The sequence below is a fragment of the Palaemon carinicauda genome, chromosome 7 (assembly GCF_036898095.1).
Source record: "Palaemon carinicauda isolate YSFRI2023 chromosome 7, ASM3689809v2, whole genome shotgun sequence".
In the NCBI taxonomy this organism is placed as follows: domain Eukaryota; kingdom Metazoa; phylum Arthropoda; class Malacostraca; order Decapoda; family Palaemonidae; genus Palaemon; species Palaemon carinicauda.
The window spans coordinates 131,035,056-131,051,212 of record NC_090731.1 but is presented as its reverse complement, the minus strand read 5'-3'; the positions used below and the strand labels follow the sequence as shown (position 1 = coordinate 131,051,212).

The following is a 16,157-nucleotide window of genomic DNA, read 5'->3' as shown; positions in this document are numbered from 1 at the left end:
TATCTCTCTCTTTCCACCATAGCGGTGATCCGCAACTTTTTCTTTTTGCTGTTATTAGGAAAAATTAGTTTTACATAAAGTTTACTTTTACAAATGCTTATTTGTAGTTTATACATTTATACTTTTAACTAGGTGCCTAATTTCTGCTTTGATGCACAAAGGCAACTCAAAAGTTTTCGGAAAAGCGAGAGAGAGAGAGAGAGAGAGAGAGAGAGAGAGAGAGAGAGAGAGAGAGAGAGAGAGAGAGAGAGAGAGAGAGCCATAAATCTTATGCAGCAACATGTACTAGCTGGACCATGACTGGAAACATGTTTAACCCTCCGAATATCATCTAAGTATTTTGTTTAGGCTTTTTATTAGCAGATAAAAGTACAGTATCATTATTCCAAAAACAAACTCGGTGAAGCTACTCCTGTACTAATGACAGAAACCGCTTTAGAGTTTGATTTAAAAAATAATTTGGGAATCCAGTACATAATAAATGGACGGACTCATCGGTCACACTCGAAAGACTCCCTGTGGAGTGGGCTACCTGCCACCACCTATTTCCTGATGAGTTTAAAAACCCAAATTAATCTGTTTATCTTCTTAGTTTATCTTGCGAGAAGCGATGTCCACGAGATTGGAATTAAGGCTGGATATAACAAGTTTTCTCAAATTCCCATAAGGAAAAAGTGGGATTAGTTACTGAAATATGATATAAAATTACGACTTGCAACCTGCAAAGGAGGATGATGATAAGTAGCGGGCAACTGGCCTCAGAGCAATCGCCCCTTACGGTCCCACGAAGGTAGACTACGAGTGGCCTCTGCGAGTAACGCTTGATATTTAGACGTACTGTGTATTTCTCCAAAGCTTTGTTGAAATGTAGGCGTTATCTTTTAGTAAACTGATTTGCGATCACAAGATAATATTTTGGCTATTGCAAAGGGCTTGTTTCAAAATGGAATACTCTAGAGTGCTACTGTTATTTATTACCTTGTATAAACTGGAAGTGAACTAACGGAACGCTCAAATATTCAAATATTTTTTGAAGGAGTTTGGGAGCAGGTAAGTAAAACAGAGTTTGTGATAGATTTATTCGATAGTTTTTTTTTTTTTTCGTAATCACTGAAATTAGGGGTATTAATTGGTCACTTACCCGACAATCGTAGTTCAGTAGGCATATGACAGAACTATTTATCCTTAACCATTAATCTTATTATATTAAGATAAATCTGGATAGTCTTTAACTATGGAAGTTTGAATTGAAAATATATAAACAATTTACAAAAGACCCCAAAGACGTCATGCCAAATCTCATCTTCATACTATTCAAGTGTTCATCATCGACATTATATAGTTACCTAGAGTTGTTATTAATATCCCCTTGTCTTCATTTTGTCCATACGTACACTACGAAGCGTTTCAGTGCACCGTTTAGCACCCCACACCAGATTTCCCTAATGAATATAGAATTTATAAAGTTTTTATAAATGGGCGCACTTGTTTCCACACTTAGACGCTATTTGTATATAAAGGAATTCACTTCTTATTCTAGCATGATTACATACAGTATTAGAATTATGAATAGGCCTACTAAGTTTTGGCAATAATAATAATAATAATAATAATAATAATAATAATAATTATTATTATTATTATTATTATTATTATTAGCTAAGCTACAACCCTAGTTGGAAAAGCTAGGACTCCAACAGGGAGAAATAGCCCAGTGAGGTTAAGAAATAATTAAATAAATAAACAAAAGGAGAAGTGATGAACAATTAAGATAAACATTTAAGAACAGTAACATTATTAGAATAGATATTTTATATATAAACTATAAAAACATGAAAAATAAAACAGGTGAAAGAATAATAAGATGGAATAGCGTACCCTCAAGTAAGAGAACTCTACCCCAAGACAACGCAAGACAATGGTACAGAGGCTATGGCACTACCCAAAACTAGAGAGTCATGGTTTGATTTTAGAGTCTTTCTTATAGAAGAGCTGCTTACCATAGTTAAATAGTCTCTTCTACCCTAAGTGAAAAGTAGGCACTGAACAATTACAGTGTAGTAGTTAACCCTTGAGCGAAGGACAATTGCTGGGTAATCTCAGTGTTCTCAGGTGTATGTAGACCGGAGAATGTATAAAGAATAGGCAAGACTACTATGAGATTCAGGGCCCCTGTAACACGGTTTTTTCGCAATAACTTTTTTTCTATGAATTTCATAAATATAACGCTTATTCAGAATGCACATTATATCTACACATAAATTTTGACTATATTCTGCATTACGTAGGTTGAATAAATTTGGTACTTTATTAAGTAAAAGTGACGATTTTTGAAGACGGGCCAACTTACTCAGAGAAAAGGTTTCGAACGCACTCGTTACGTAACTTATGATGGCATTTCTTCTCTCTTTCTCGATCGATGATTGGTTATACGTAACGAAGGCTATACCTCTGCCAACAATAACACAAAAGTGTAAATAAAAGCAAAGCAGTACACCTTTATGAACTCTGAAACCTCTCCACTGAGAATTGTCATAATGAACAAACAAACAAAATATGTTAATAAATACAAAAACACTTCGATTATTTGTCTAACTCCCAAAATAAGTTTCCTAAGAAATTACAGTCTACTTTATAGGTCATAATCAGATTGACAAAGTGTATGGAATAGTTGGTAATTTTCCAAAACGTAGTAGACCAGCTTGATTTGATAACTGCTATATCCAATGTCAAGCAATTTTTATTCATTGTCTATCTACCTACCTATTTACTGTAAAAAAAAAGATAGCCGGTACCGTATTTTCACTTTAAACCTTCACCAATAATTATCGTCAGGATGATGACTTCATGAGACTCCACCCACTTTGGCCTCGTTATGAATCAGGATAACACTGAAGGCTATCATGGGGATTGTTGGATCAGAAAATTCAAATTCTGGCTATAAAAACTCATTTCTCGAGTAGTTGTAAGAAGTGCTAAATGATCCTCAATGATCCCAGCAGTTGGCCTAAACGTTTAATTCATGCATACTACTGTTGCGGCAGTACTGCTACAGTAGTATTACTACGCCAGCACTGATACCCCACCCACATCTATGTATTGTTCCGCCATTCATAAAATCTTTGTCATGTTTTTTCACTGTGCAATAAGCCATGGCCTCCTCAGAAATTAAGTTTAACATTAGATGATAGGTTATTTCATTAAGCTGACAAATTATGGCAACTGGGTATGTTATTGCCGACGTTGAAGCTAAAGATAAAGTATGGTATCATTCCTTCATTGCATTATCATCTTTACTTCTATTTGTTTTGCTACATGTAGTAAATATTTTAAAGGATAAATGAATTATGTTCACTTTACTTCTATAGATTCCCATTAGATGTACAAATAAAACTCCTAAAACTATTCATGATTTATTTACAAAATGCAGTCATGCCCAAAACATAGCCAGCACGTTCGTACGGCCTAAGAAGAAGAAAAAAAATTACATCGGATGATCCGTTGGTCTGATGGAGATTTTAGCACAAAAATCTTATTTTAACAAAAAAGTTATATAAAGACTGTTTACATACAATCTCTCTCTCTCTCCCTCCCTCTCTCTCTCTCTCTCTCTCTCTCTCTCTCTTTCTCTCTCTCTCTCTCTCTCTCTCTCTCTTGGCGGCATAGTGAATAGTTAATGGAAATGTTCAAAAGCCTGAATGACATTACAAGTATTATAATCATGTTACGCTAAATACAAATCAGACCATAAACATTGGATTTAAACTAGAAACTGAATAATTACCTATTCAGGCTATACTAGATATGGCCAAGGGCTTTCTCATGACTGTATAAAGTTGCAAGTCGTAAGACAAATGCAGGTTTGCAACCATGGGGGCAATTCCAAATCCTGTTAGCCATTCTTGACTGTTATGGGTTTCAGAGCAGATGGAAGAAGGTGAATGGGTGTCTGGTGGATGGGCGGGGCAAAATTTTGTCCAAAGGTGTTTACATTGCTTACGTAATGAATGTTTTCGACTCTTGGCTCGGTATCACTGGCCATGGCGTCGGCTGGATCATTTTTACTCTATAAAAATTAAAACCATCGGGTTTAGGTTATTGATAATGCTGACAAAATTTGTGTGTGGTTGTAAAATATACATATGTCAACTTTCAGCTACACCCGATGCTTTGATAAGGAGCAAAGTCCAAAAAACCGTGTTACAGAGGCCCTGAATCTCATAGTAGTCGGTGTATGTGTAGGCAAAGAAAATGAACCGTACCTAGAGAAAGAGATCCTATGTAGTACGGTCTGGCTAGTCAAAGGAACCAATAACTCTCTAGCAGTAGTATTTCAATGGGTGGCTGGTGCCCTGGCCAACATACTACTTACAAAATCCATGTACCTTATTAACCACTAGTGTACGCAGCCCGTAAAAGATGATGTCCATATAATCTGAAAGATATGGACACACACGCACCCCCCTCCCAACAGAATATGACTACTTCCTCTCCACCTTACCCGAGAGACGAAGAGGGCGTGAACGGAAACAAATATATACATATATATATATATATATATATATATATATATATATATATATATATATATATATATATATTTGTTTCCGTTCACGCCCTCTTCGTCTCTCGGGTAAGGTGGAGATATATATATATATATATATATATATATATATATATATATATATATATATATATATATATATATATCTATATCTATATTATATATATATATATATATATATATATATATATATATATATATATATATATATATCTATCTATATACATATATATATATATATATATATATATATATATATATATATATAACTAGGCACTTGCTCTTTATTATATAGAGGAGATTTGCATTCTTCATCTTTATATCATTATTCAGCTTAGACATATAGTTAGTCCTCAGTTAAAGAAAAGCAGTGGACGTACAGCCTACTAATGACAGCAGTAATTTTTTTCGATACTCTCTCTCTCTCTCTCTCTCTCTCTCTCTCTCTCTCTCTCTCTCTCTCTCTCTCTCTCTCTCTCTCTCTCTCTCTCTCTCATATATATGCCGGTACTTTACAAAATTGATATAGCAAGATTTAGAAAAGATAGAAGTTGTACTGACCAAATTTTCATTTTGAGACAGCAATGCGTAAAATATACAGTAGAAATCCACTATTGGTGTCATTTGTCGACTATGAAAAAGCCTGTGATAGTGTGTACCGGCCAATTTTGTGGAGTCCTCTGTTATTATAGAATTTCTCTGAAATATGTGAATTTGATTAAGTCTGTTCTTGAGCATATCAAATGAATTTCCAGTGAACAGCGGAGTACTCCACGGGAATGTGTTGTCACCTATGTTGCTTATCTTCCTCATGGATTTTGTAATTCATAGAACACTTGGGGATGGTGGAGAAGGATTGGACTGGATTGGTAATAGGAAATTAGCAGAGCTAGAGTATGTTGATGATGTTATCCTTATTAGCAGAACACCACCGGATTTTGCAATGCTTGCTTACTATAATGCATGAAATATCACACGAAGTTAGGCTGAAGATAAATAGAAGAAAGACAGAGATGATGAGAACGGAATATGCAATGGAAAATGAAACATTATTGGAAGGAGAAAGCATTATTGAGGTAGAATCATTCAAGTATTTAGGATCTATGATCTCTAATACAGGGTCTTAAGCATTTGAGTTTAGTGAAAGATTATAAAAAGACGATAGCTAGGTTAAATAAAGTTTTGAGAATCGAATCGCCTGAAATTTTATGTAAACTCAGACTACATATTAGTTTAATGAGGTCGGTGTTACTCTAGGCAACATGAGTCATGGTATGACAATGAAACAATCGCCAACAGATTTAGTAGATTTGAGAACAAAGCCCTCAGAAGGATATTGGGAGTTAAATGGCAGGATAGATTTAGAAATGAAACTATAAGAGAGATTACTCGGGTGCCATATGTGGATGGAGATTGTTTGGGCATGCTCTTCGCACTCCCCAAGAGAGATTAGTTCACCTAACGTTCAGCTGGGCTTCACAAGGCACTAGAAGACTTGGAAGTCCCAGTCCTACGTGGCTGAGGACTATGAAGCGCGTAGTAAGAGATGATGAGTGGAGAAGTATTGAATTAAAAGCTCAAGATAGAGAAGACTGACGAAATCTAACCGAGGCCCTTTGCGTCAATAAGCGTAGGACGAGATGATGATGATGATAATGACGAGTGCTAAACCAACAGAAGGCATAAATACTGTGACGATAATGCGTCCTTTCAGATTTTAATTTTTCTAATTTCATGAATTACCAATATAACCGAAAAATTGTTCTTCATTCAAGGGGTGTAATAGGAAAGAAGAGATTGTGTAAACAAAAGAAAAATGACCCAGTAACTCTCTAGCCGCTAGCGGTAGTATCTCAATGGGTGGCTGGTACCTTTATGTACTGTATATATATATATATATATATATATATATATATATATATATATATATATATATATGTGTGTGTGTGTGTGTGTGTGTGTGTGTGTGTGTGTGTATACTGTATATATACATACAGAGAGAGAGAGAGAGAGAGAGAGAGAGAGAGAGAGAGAGAGAGAGAGAGAGAGAGAGAGAGACGTTGCTCTTTATTACAATATAAAGGAGAGGATTATTTTTTTTATTTTTCCCAGACTTTGAATTGTTTTATTTCTCATTTTCTTTACTCGCGGATATATTTTTAAATTTCATTTTAACCATCGAAACAATTATTGCGCTCTCAACACGAGCATGGATTTACCAGTTTTATCAGTAGGACCTTATTTTATTTTTTTGGAGCAGTCATCCTAAATTTTCATTAAAATTTCCATCGTCTTGCATTGGTATATATACACAAATATATTTCAAATAATAAGAAAATGTGTATCATCCACAAATAACCTGATAATGAAACGAAAGAAAAATGAAGTTTTCTGTCCGTGTTGATTAAAGATGCCTCTACGATTGATATAAACCATTTAAACTAATTGTCGCTAAACTGAACTTACCATAATAGATTCACATAAGATTATTTCAGCAGATGATGCGCACTAACTGTAATCTTCGTATTTTCTTTCCTCCAGCCGCTGACGAAATGGTGAGAAGTCTACGGTCGTTAGGTCGAACTGTGTCCACGTTCTTCCTGGGATTCTCGCTGGGAATTTTTCTGCACATCTTCGTGGCTTTCACGGGCGAGATGAGCACAGTTCGAAGAGGAGACGTCTCAGTCCACATGTATGGCGATAACGGGATGCAGCGGAATGAGGTAATTAGGTTGTATTTCTACGAAATGGGACTGACTTTCGTCTTTTATATTGATTGATGTCTTTCTTTGCCTCTGAATATATATATATATATATATATATATATATATATATATATATATATATATATATATATATATATATATATATATATATATATATATATATATATATACACACACACACACACACACACACACATATATATATATATATATATACACACAACACACACACACACACACACACACACACACACACATATATATATATATATATATATATATATATATATATATATATATATATATATATATAAATTAATTTTTCACTTTGAACATTAAGAGTTGCCTTTGAATGTTGGAGCCCACAAGGGCATCCGTAGGTAAAGTTAGCTATATAAATATCTCCTATGCCTATTGACGCAAAGGGCCTCGGTTACATTTCGCCAGTCGTCTCTATCTTGAGAATTTAAATCAATACTTCTCCCCTCATCATCTCCTACTTCACGCTTCATAGTCATCATCCATGTAGGTCTGGGTCATCCAACTATTCTAGTACCTTGTGGAGCCCAGTTGAAAGTTTGGTGAACTAACCTCTCTCGGGGAGTGCGAAGAGCATGCCCAAACCATCTCCATCTACCACTCACCATGATCTCGAGCACGTTCAGTATGGGGTCCGAGTAATTTCTCTTATAGCATCGTTTCTAATCCTGCCCTGCCACTTAACTCCTAATAATCTTCCGAGGGATTTGTTCTCAAATCTACATAATCTCTTGCATATTGTTTCATTTTCATTTCACACCTCACATCCATACAGTAACACCGATCTCACTAAATTGATTTTTAAAGGTAATAGGCGATTTGATTTCCAAATTTTACTTAACCTAGCCATTGTCTGATTCGCTTTTTTTCAATCTTTCATTAAACTCCAATTCTTAAGATAATGTATTAGATATTATAGTTTATAAATAATTAAATGATTCCACCTTACTAATCCGTTTTCCTTTCAGTGATATTTCATCTTCCATTGTATGTAATTCGTTCTCATCACTTCTGTCTTTCTTCTATTAATCTTGAGCCCAACCTCATGTGATATTTCATGCATTCTGGTAAGCAAGCTTTGCAATTTCTTTGGTGTTTTGCTAATAAGGACAGTGTCATCAGCAAACTCTAGGTCAGCTAATTTCCAGTTATCAATCCAGACCAATCTTTCTCCACCATCCCCAACTGTTGTATACGTTACAAAATCCATGAGGAGGATAAACAACATAGGTGACAACACATTCCTTGAAGTACTCTACTGTTCACTGGAAATTCATTTGATAGGACTCCACTAACATTAATTATGCATTTTCTCTGCTCGTGAACAGACTTAATAAAATTTACATAATCAAGAGGAACTCCATGATAACGCAGGACTCCACAAAATTGACAGCTGCACTCTATCAAAGGCTATTTCATAATCCACATATGCCATCAAAAGTGGATTTCTATATTCTACACATTATTGTACCTCATATCTTAAAAGGAAAATTTGGTCAGAACAACTTCCACACTTCCTAAATCCTGCTTGTTCTTCTCTCAGCTTTTCATCAATCTTCCTCTTTAGTCTCTTTAGATTGAGTATACTATATGTTTTTATAACAACTGACGTAAGTGTGATGCCTCTGTAATCATTGCATTTTGTCAGGTGTCTTTTTTGCCATTTTAACCAACACTCCTAGTTCCCATTCATCAGGTTTTGCCTCTTCAATCCACATTCAACAAAATAATCTTTTAATTATTCTGAGAGTCACTTCATTTTCGGCCAAAATCATCTCAGCAGTTATTCCATTGTACCCAGGGGCTTTCCATCTCTTTAGTTTTTTTAATGATGGCCTCGACTTCAAACACACTGAATTCATTCATGGGCACATCAAGGTCTTCATCAGCTTCAGGTATATCAATCAAATTATTCCCTTCATATCTCCTATTCATGACCTCACTAAAGTGTTCCATCCACCGTTGCCTTTCTTCATCTTCTGTTGTTATAACAGATCCATCTCTCTTTTTAATGGGTATATGCTTCTTCTTTGCCCCAGTAGAGATTTCATTAATTATTCTATGAGCAATTCTTACACCATAGACAGTTCCTGAGTTCATAGCTTTGTCAGTCTCATCTGCTTTCCTGTCTATAAACCTAATTCCAATGCCAGACATTATAAGGAATCCCTTCATGCACGTGAGGAGCATAGAATTTTGTGTGTTTTTATCTTTTGGGAATATGACCACCACATGGAGTCTTTCGACTACTTCTCCCATTGATACCGATATTCTAGTTAAATAGTAAGGCGACCAGTTCAAGACAACAGTATACACGAAATCAACCTAAGTGAGAAGATGCTTCATTGCAAGAGACTATAAAAATGTCCTTTATACATTAGGAGCTAGCGCTAAAGGAAAATTCACACACAGCATAACTTGGAAAGACGTACTCGACGAACTAAACAAAATTTGACAACTGTCAAACAAAAAGGAGGTCTAGAGACCATGATAGACGTGGCTATATATATATATATATATATATATATATATATATATATATATATATATATATATATATATATATATACATATATATATATATATATATATATATATATATATATATATATATATATATATATATATAAGAAACTCGACGAAACTCAATAGCCAAAAACATCAAACTGCGCTAAACAGTCATAAGTTTAAAGGGTTTTATTGATGTTATCATCTTTTTTTAAGAATATCATATTATTCATGATAATAATAGGAATGAAAGAGACATTTAATATCTGTCACTTACTTTCATATCTTGTAATAAACCTCACTCGAATTATAAATAATTTGGAAATGTGTGTATTTACTTTACGTCTACTAATCAGATTTAGCATTATATTATACACAAATTTTATTGTTTTATCGTTATTACATACATTTTATATCATGATTAAAAATATAAATTCTGGATATAATAACTAACATAGTAGAAATAAAATTTTCATATAGAGAAGATATTCTGGAATCAAATGCAAGGATTGAGTGCAAAGTTTGGGCTCTACTATCGTAGTTCTCTGTATCTGCGCCTTCGCTGACATCCTAATTTACTACCTCAGCCAGTATCTGTACTTTCTCCGCTGGCATACATACTCTCTCCTAAACCTTTGTACTGTAATGCAAATGTATTTCATACACGCCCATACACTGTAATGCGATTGCTCTCTCTCTCTCTCTCTCTCTCTCTCTCTCTCTCTCTCTCTCTCTCTCTCTCTCTGATATTAGAAAAACCTGTTTAAGCTGGCCATTTTATGTTTCATATTGTTAAAGTATTTATGTCATTGCTATCCTCAACCGTATGTATATAAGCTTGTCATAATAAACCAGTGATGTCCAGCCCAATTTTCTGATAAGACCTAGTCGCATCGTGTTATTACATTTTATCCACGTATTTTCGTACTCTCTCCGTACTTTCTACATACAAAATCCGCAGATAAAGTACGGAGGATGGCGGATGTAATTCGGAGAGAGTAATTATACATGGATTTTTCTCCTCAGCACGGATTGTTCAATCCTCTGGTTCATGCAATCACTTTTAAAATTAAGTGGCAGACCACAGCAGATGTGGGGAACATACACAAACAAGGCCTGCCATGGTCACAGCAGAGTCAATATTGACTCTGGGTCACAGTACGCAAATGATATGGATTCCTCGCGGATTGGCGGATGCTCTATCCGCAGTCATCTGCGGCATCCATGCGTTGGTGTGGTTGGGGTTTTTAAACGCTTTCCCTCGCATGGATGGATCTCAAACTTCTTGGGACCCTACATATATTCTTATATATACATCCACACACACACACACATATATATATATATACATACATACATACATATATATATATATATATATATATATATATATATATATATATATATATATATAAATATATATATATGTATATATATATATATATATATATATATATATATATATATATATGTATATATATACACATATGTATAAGTATAAGCAAACAAACATTTATATACACACATGCACACACACACACTTAAATATACGCATATATACACACACACACACATATATATATATATATATATATATATATATATATATATATATATATATATATATACATATATATATATAAATATATATATATATATATATATATATATATATATATATATATATATATATATATATATATGTATATATATATATATATATATATATATATACATACATATGTATAAGTATAAGCAAACAAACATTTATATACACACATGCACACACACACATATATATATATAAATATATATATATATATATATATATATATATATATATATATATATATATATATATATATATATATATATATATGTAAAAGAATGCTCTGACTACGTGTTCAGGTCTATGTACCTTTGCACCGGTAATTTCCGCTATTAACTTATAGAGAAAAAAATGACAAAAGTTTATGTTTGTCAAAAAACTTATAGTTTATTTTGTTTTCTTTGACAGCCGTGGGAGTATGAGTACAACGAGACCAGTTCATCAAAACGCCAAATTGCGTATTCGAGAAGTATGTGGATCTCTCTCTCTCTCTCTCTCTCTCTCTCTCTCTCTCTCTCTCTCTCTCTCTCTCTCTCTCTCTCTCTCTCTCATTCTTTTTATGACTTTTCTGATATGTAATATTTCTCAGTTTGGGCTTATAATTTGCGAAGCTATCTGATTTATTGTGTATTTACAAAAAAGTCTTTATAATGACTTCACATGTAATTTTCTTCAAATTATATAATTTTCATAATTTTTCTTAATTTTCATCAAAATGTGTACTTTTCTTCAAAATATATTTTATCCATCCAAATATGAAAATTTCATTTAAATATGTTAGTTCTCAAAATATGAAAATTCCAATTAAATATATTACTTCTCTTCGAAATATGCAAATTTCATCAAAATATGCACTTTTCATATATATCTATTTCCATGAGAACGAGCAATCGTCATAACTAAAAATTTAAATCTCTGTCTTCCACTGTGGACTCTTTTGAAAAAGTTTTAGCCTTATTCCAGACCAAAGTGGTTTAACCATACATGAACATATAATAAAACGACCAGACAAAGACGTCATTGAACCAAATAACAGAGAAGGGACAAATGTTTGCGTTGAGTTCTGCCAACTGTTTACAGCACAGCGATACCACATTCTCTTGTATCCTTCTTCTCAGGAATGCCTCTTGACGGGCCCCGAGTTCTATGTTACATCCTGACTGGGCCCACCACACACCAGACTGCTCTGCATGTGAAGAATACTTGGGGCCAGCGATGCGACAAAACTGTTTTTTTCAGGTGAGTTGATGTTTGTTCATAAAGGTACTCTAAGATAAGCTAGTGTACGCGACCCGTAAAAATTACAGCTAAATATTTAGATAGATATGCACACAACACTCACACAGATTCAATCCTTACCACCCCCTCCCCATTTGCACTCAGGGTACCAACTCTCACCAGGGTATGGCTGCTCCCTCTCCCCCTATCCGAGGGATGGGGAAAGACTGAGTAGTTATACGTTTCGCAATGCCACTGAGCTTGACCAGAACAATATATATATATATATATATATATATATATATATATATATATATATATATATATATATATATTATTTTATATATATATATATATATATATATATATATATATATATATATATATATATATATATATGTATATATATATATATATATATATATATATATATGTGTGTGTGTGTGTGTGTGTGTATATACAGTATATATTTATGTATATATATATATATATATATATATATATATATATATATATATATATATATATATATATATATATATAGCGTCAGACACTCGTTTTTAATATATTTAATAAATACAGACTTGTTACTTGGCGGAAAATGCGAAATAGAAAAATGAATACTAAAGAAAATATCAATGGTAGGCTGGAATTTTCAGTGTTTATGCTCGCCAACACATTGTTATGAGATGTTTTTCAAGACATTTACAAATGTTTACATTTTTATGTTGACTTTTAACTCCACAACTCAACATTTATTGAGTTCTTTATCTTCTTCTTCTTGATGATTGTTTCTTTTCATAAACAATTTATAATGTCACCTGAAATACATCAATAAAACTTCCATTCTTGAAAGTTTGTTTGTAAGCTTCCAATAGCACCGATAATGATGTAAGACTTAGAATCATGTCAGAACTCGACCAAAAGCAGCAGAATGCTTAGAAGAAAGTTACTTATTCTAGGTGGAAAACTCAAAATGATTCAAATTTGCGAAAATATCTGCAACCTTTCCTGAAGACGCGCAATTTCTGAACTAAAGTTAGATTTAGTTATTTAGGCGTGACTATATTGCCCTAATACGAATGTTGTCTGAATTAGCATCCTTCTCTTATAATCACGTTTATGTAGAATTTGAATGAAGGAAGAGGATGATAACTCCTTTCGAATGTATAAACAATCTAGCAACAATTTATTCACTGTTCAGTTCTGGATAGTGTTTTGATTTACCTGTAGTAGCTCTCCTAAAGGGAAAATGTATCCATAAATGACAAATCGATATATCAGATTACGAAGTTTGTCTTGATCGTTGATGCTCTCGCGTTTTCTTTAAAGTTTTAGCAAGTAATTGCCCACAAGTAACTTACATGAGTGTGTGCCTATATTAATTTTTATTTATTCTTTGCCTCTTTCTCCCATACTTACATTCCGTTAAACAGGATGTACATGTATATTTATTCAATATATGTACACTTTTGTATACAATTTAGTCTTATGCACTTAGATTATGCAATATCAATCCCCATTAACAAAGAGGATAATAATCGAGCCAATTATGATATGCAAACGGCCACAAAGCCTTCTGCCTTTTGTTCTATGGCGTGAGGTTTGTGAACGCAGCATTGAAAATGCCAAGTTCAAAGTTCCTATTGAGTACGACACATATTTCATTGCACCTCCAGATGCTTTCATTTGGAAAATTTCAAATTAAAAGTATACATTATGCACGACTCACCTATTTAGAATTCCGTATTTTTTCATAGTTCTTCACTGTTTCAAAGACAAGAATATATGGCTAAAGATCTTGGACATTATCTTTGTATATTCACAAAAAGAAGTCCAGTAAGAAGGCCTGTTTTTCTTTGTATTGAGAAACGATGAATAACTTGTTGAGGGAGAGAGAGAGAGAGAGAGAGAGAGAGAGAGAGAGAGAGAGAGAGAGAGAGAGAGAGAGAGAGAGAGAGAGAGCGCGCATGGCTTAAGATTACTGCATACCCATGTGTCCATAAGATAGCGATGGATTATATGTTTTATATTCAGAATAATATTAAAAAAAATCATGATGAACCTTTCTACATAATTGTTTTTCTGTTGACTATTATAGTTGATAAGCGTTCGAAACATTTCTGATTCCCTTTTCTGTTGCCCTTTTCAGCACGAAGAGTCACGCGGAGCTTCAACCAGAGCTTCTGAACGTGCCCGAAGGTTACGTTTACCTTTGGGCGAAAACGAAGGCCGCCTTGACCCATCTTCACCGACATTATCCGTCTTACGACTGGTACCTGAAGGCTGACGATGATACCTACGTCATTGTAGAGAACCTGAGATATTTTCTTCTCGATAAAGATCCGGAAGAACCGGTTTATTACGGAGTCAAATTCAAGAAACTTGTTAAACAGGTAGGAATATGCTTGGATGATGTTCCCTGTGGAAAAGAAAAGGAAAAAAGTAATTATTTAAGGAAGAGGGGAAGGGGATACACTTGCATACAGTGTTCATAGAGGCTTTACGCATATACGATATTTTTATGTAGTATATATTCGTGATCTAGTGCCCATTCTCACATAATTATAGCCCCTTTCACTCCACTTTTTTAATTCTTAATTTTGTAATATCATCATTATTTATCATTTTTCTCTATATACTTATTGGTATCTTGTTTATTCCTTTTTTTATTTCAGTTTCTATCTTTTTATAATTGCTAGAAATTTTATCCTCCTAGATGTCCGCATGTATCTTTTGCTCATTGATCTTATTTTTTCTGTAACAATCTCTATCCCCACAATTGCCTTCCTTCTTCTTTTTAATAATAATCCTTTCTTTTGCTTTGTTCAAAAGGGCTTCATGTCAGGTGGGGGAGGTTACGTCCTTAGCAGAGAAGCTGTCAGTAAATTCGTCACTGAGGCCCTGCAACTCGAAGATCAAACCTTGTGCCCGTCATTGGAAAACAAAGGCGTTGAGGATGTCAATTTAGGTAAGCCATACAGACAGACAGATAAGCAGACGATAGAATCGAGAGATATACATAGGTTTTACAGGAAACCTCTAACCTCCTTTTCAGTCATCTTCACGTCATGAGATAAGTTGTTCATTACAGTTTTACAGACCTTGTTTATTCTGTTACCTCATGATATTTTATTATATACATACATACATATATATATATATATATATATATATATATATATATATATATATATATATATATATATATATATATATATATATATATATATATATATATATACTCCTCTGAGCGGGGATACCTTAAATGGTGACATGATCCCCCCCAAAGCTGTACTAGCAGGTTGGTTTGCTATGAGCGATCAGACGTAAATCTACCACCATCACCATTCCGCACTGCCCAGCATGGTGATGAAAACTGGCAAAACCACAGACATGAGTAAGTAAATGTCTGAGGAGGCCTTTGTTATGAAGTTGTAGTGTGATGTATACATATATATATATATATATATATATATATATATATATATAT

General features: G+C 33.7%; 1 protein-coding gene across 2 annotated transcripts in view; it reads left to right on the top strand.

Moving 5' to 3' along the window:
- Window positions 1-16,157, top strand: part of LOC137643635 (glycoprotein-N-acetylgalactosamine 3-beta-galactosyltransferase 1-like) — a 40,393-nt gene that overhangs the window by 17,925 nt on the left and 6,311 nt on the right. Inside the window, exons 1-6 of one of the 2 annotated variants that reach the window (XM_068376352.1) lie at window positions 768-1,050; window positions 7,106-7,287; window positions 11,855-11,915; window positions 12,565-12,685; window positions 14,817-15,060; window positions 15,500-15,635. In XM_068376352.1, the coding sequence (XP_068232453.1) occupies window positions 7,117-7,287; window positions 11,855-11,915; window positions 12,565-12,685; window positions 14,817-15,060; window positions 15,500-15,635 (733 nt within the window). In that variant the 5' untranslated portion in view covers window positions 768-1,050; window positions 7,106-7,116. Of the gene's footprint in view, window positions 1-767; window positions 1,051-7,105; window positions 7,288-11,854; window positions 11,916-12,564; window positions 12,686-14,816; window positions 15,061-15,499; window positions 15,636-16,157 lie in introns of those variants that run through there. The other variant, XM_068376351.1, reaches the window with a different exon arrangement.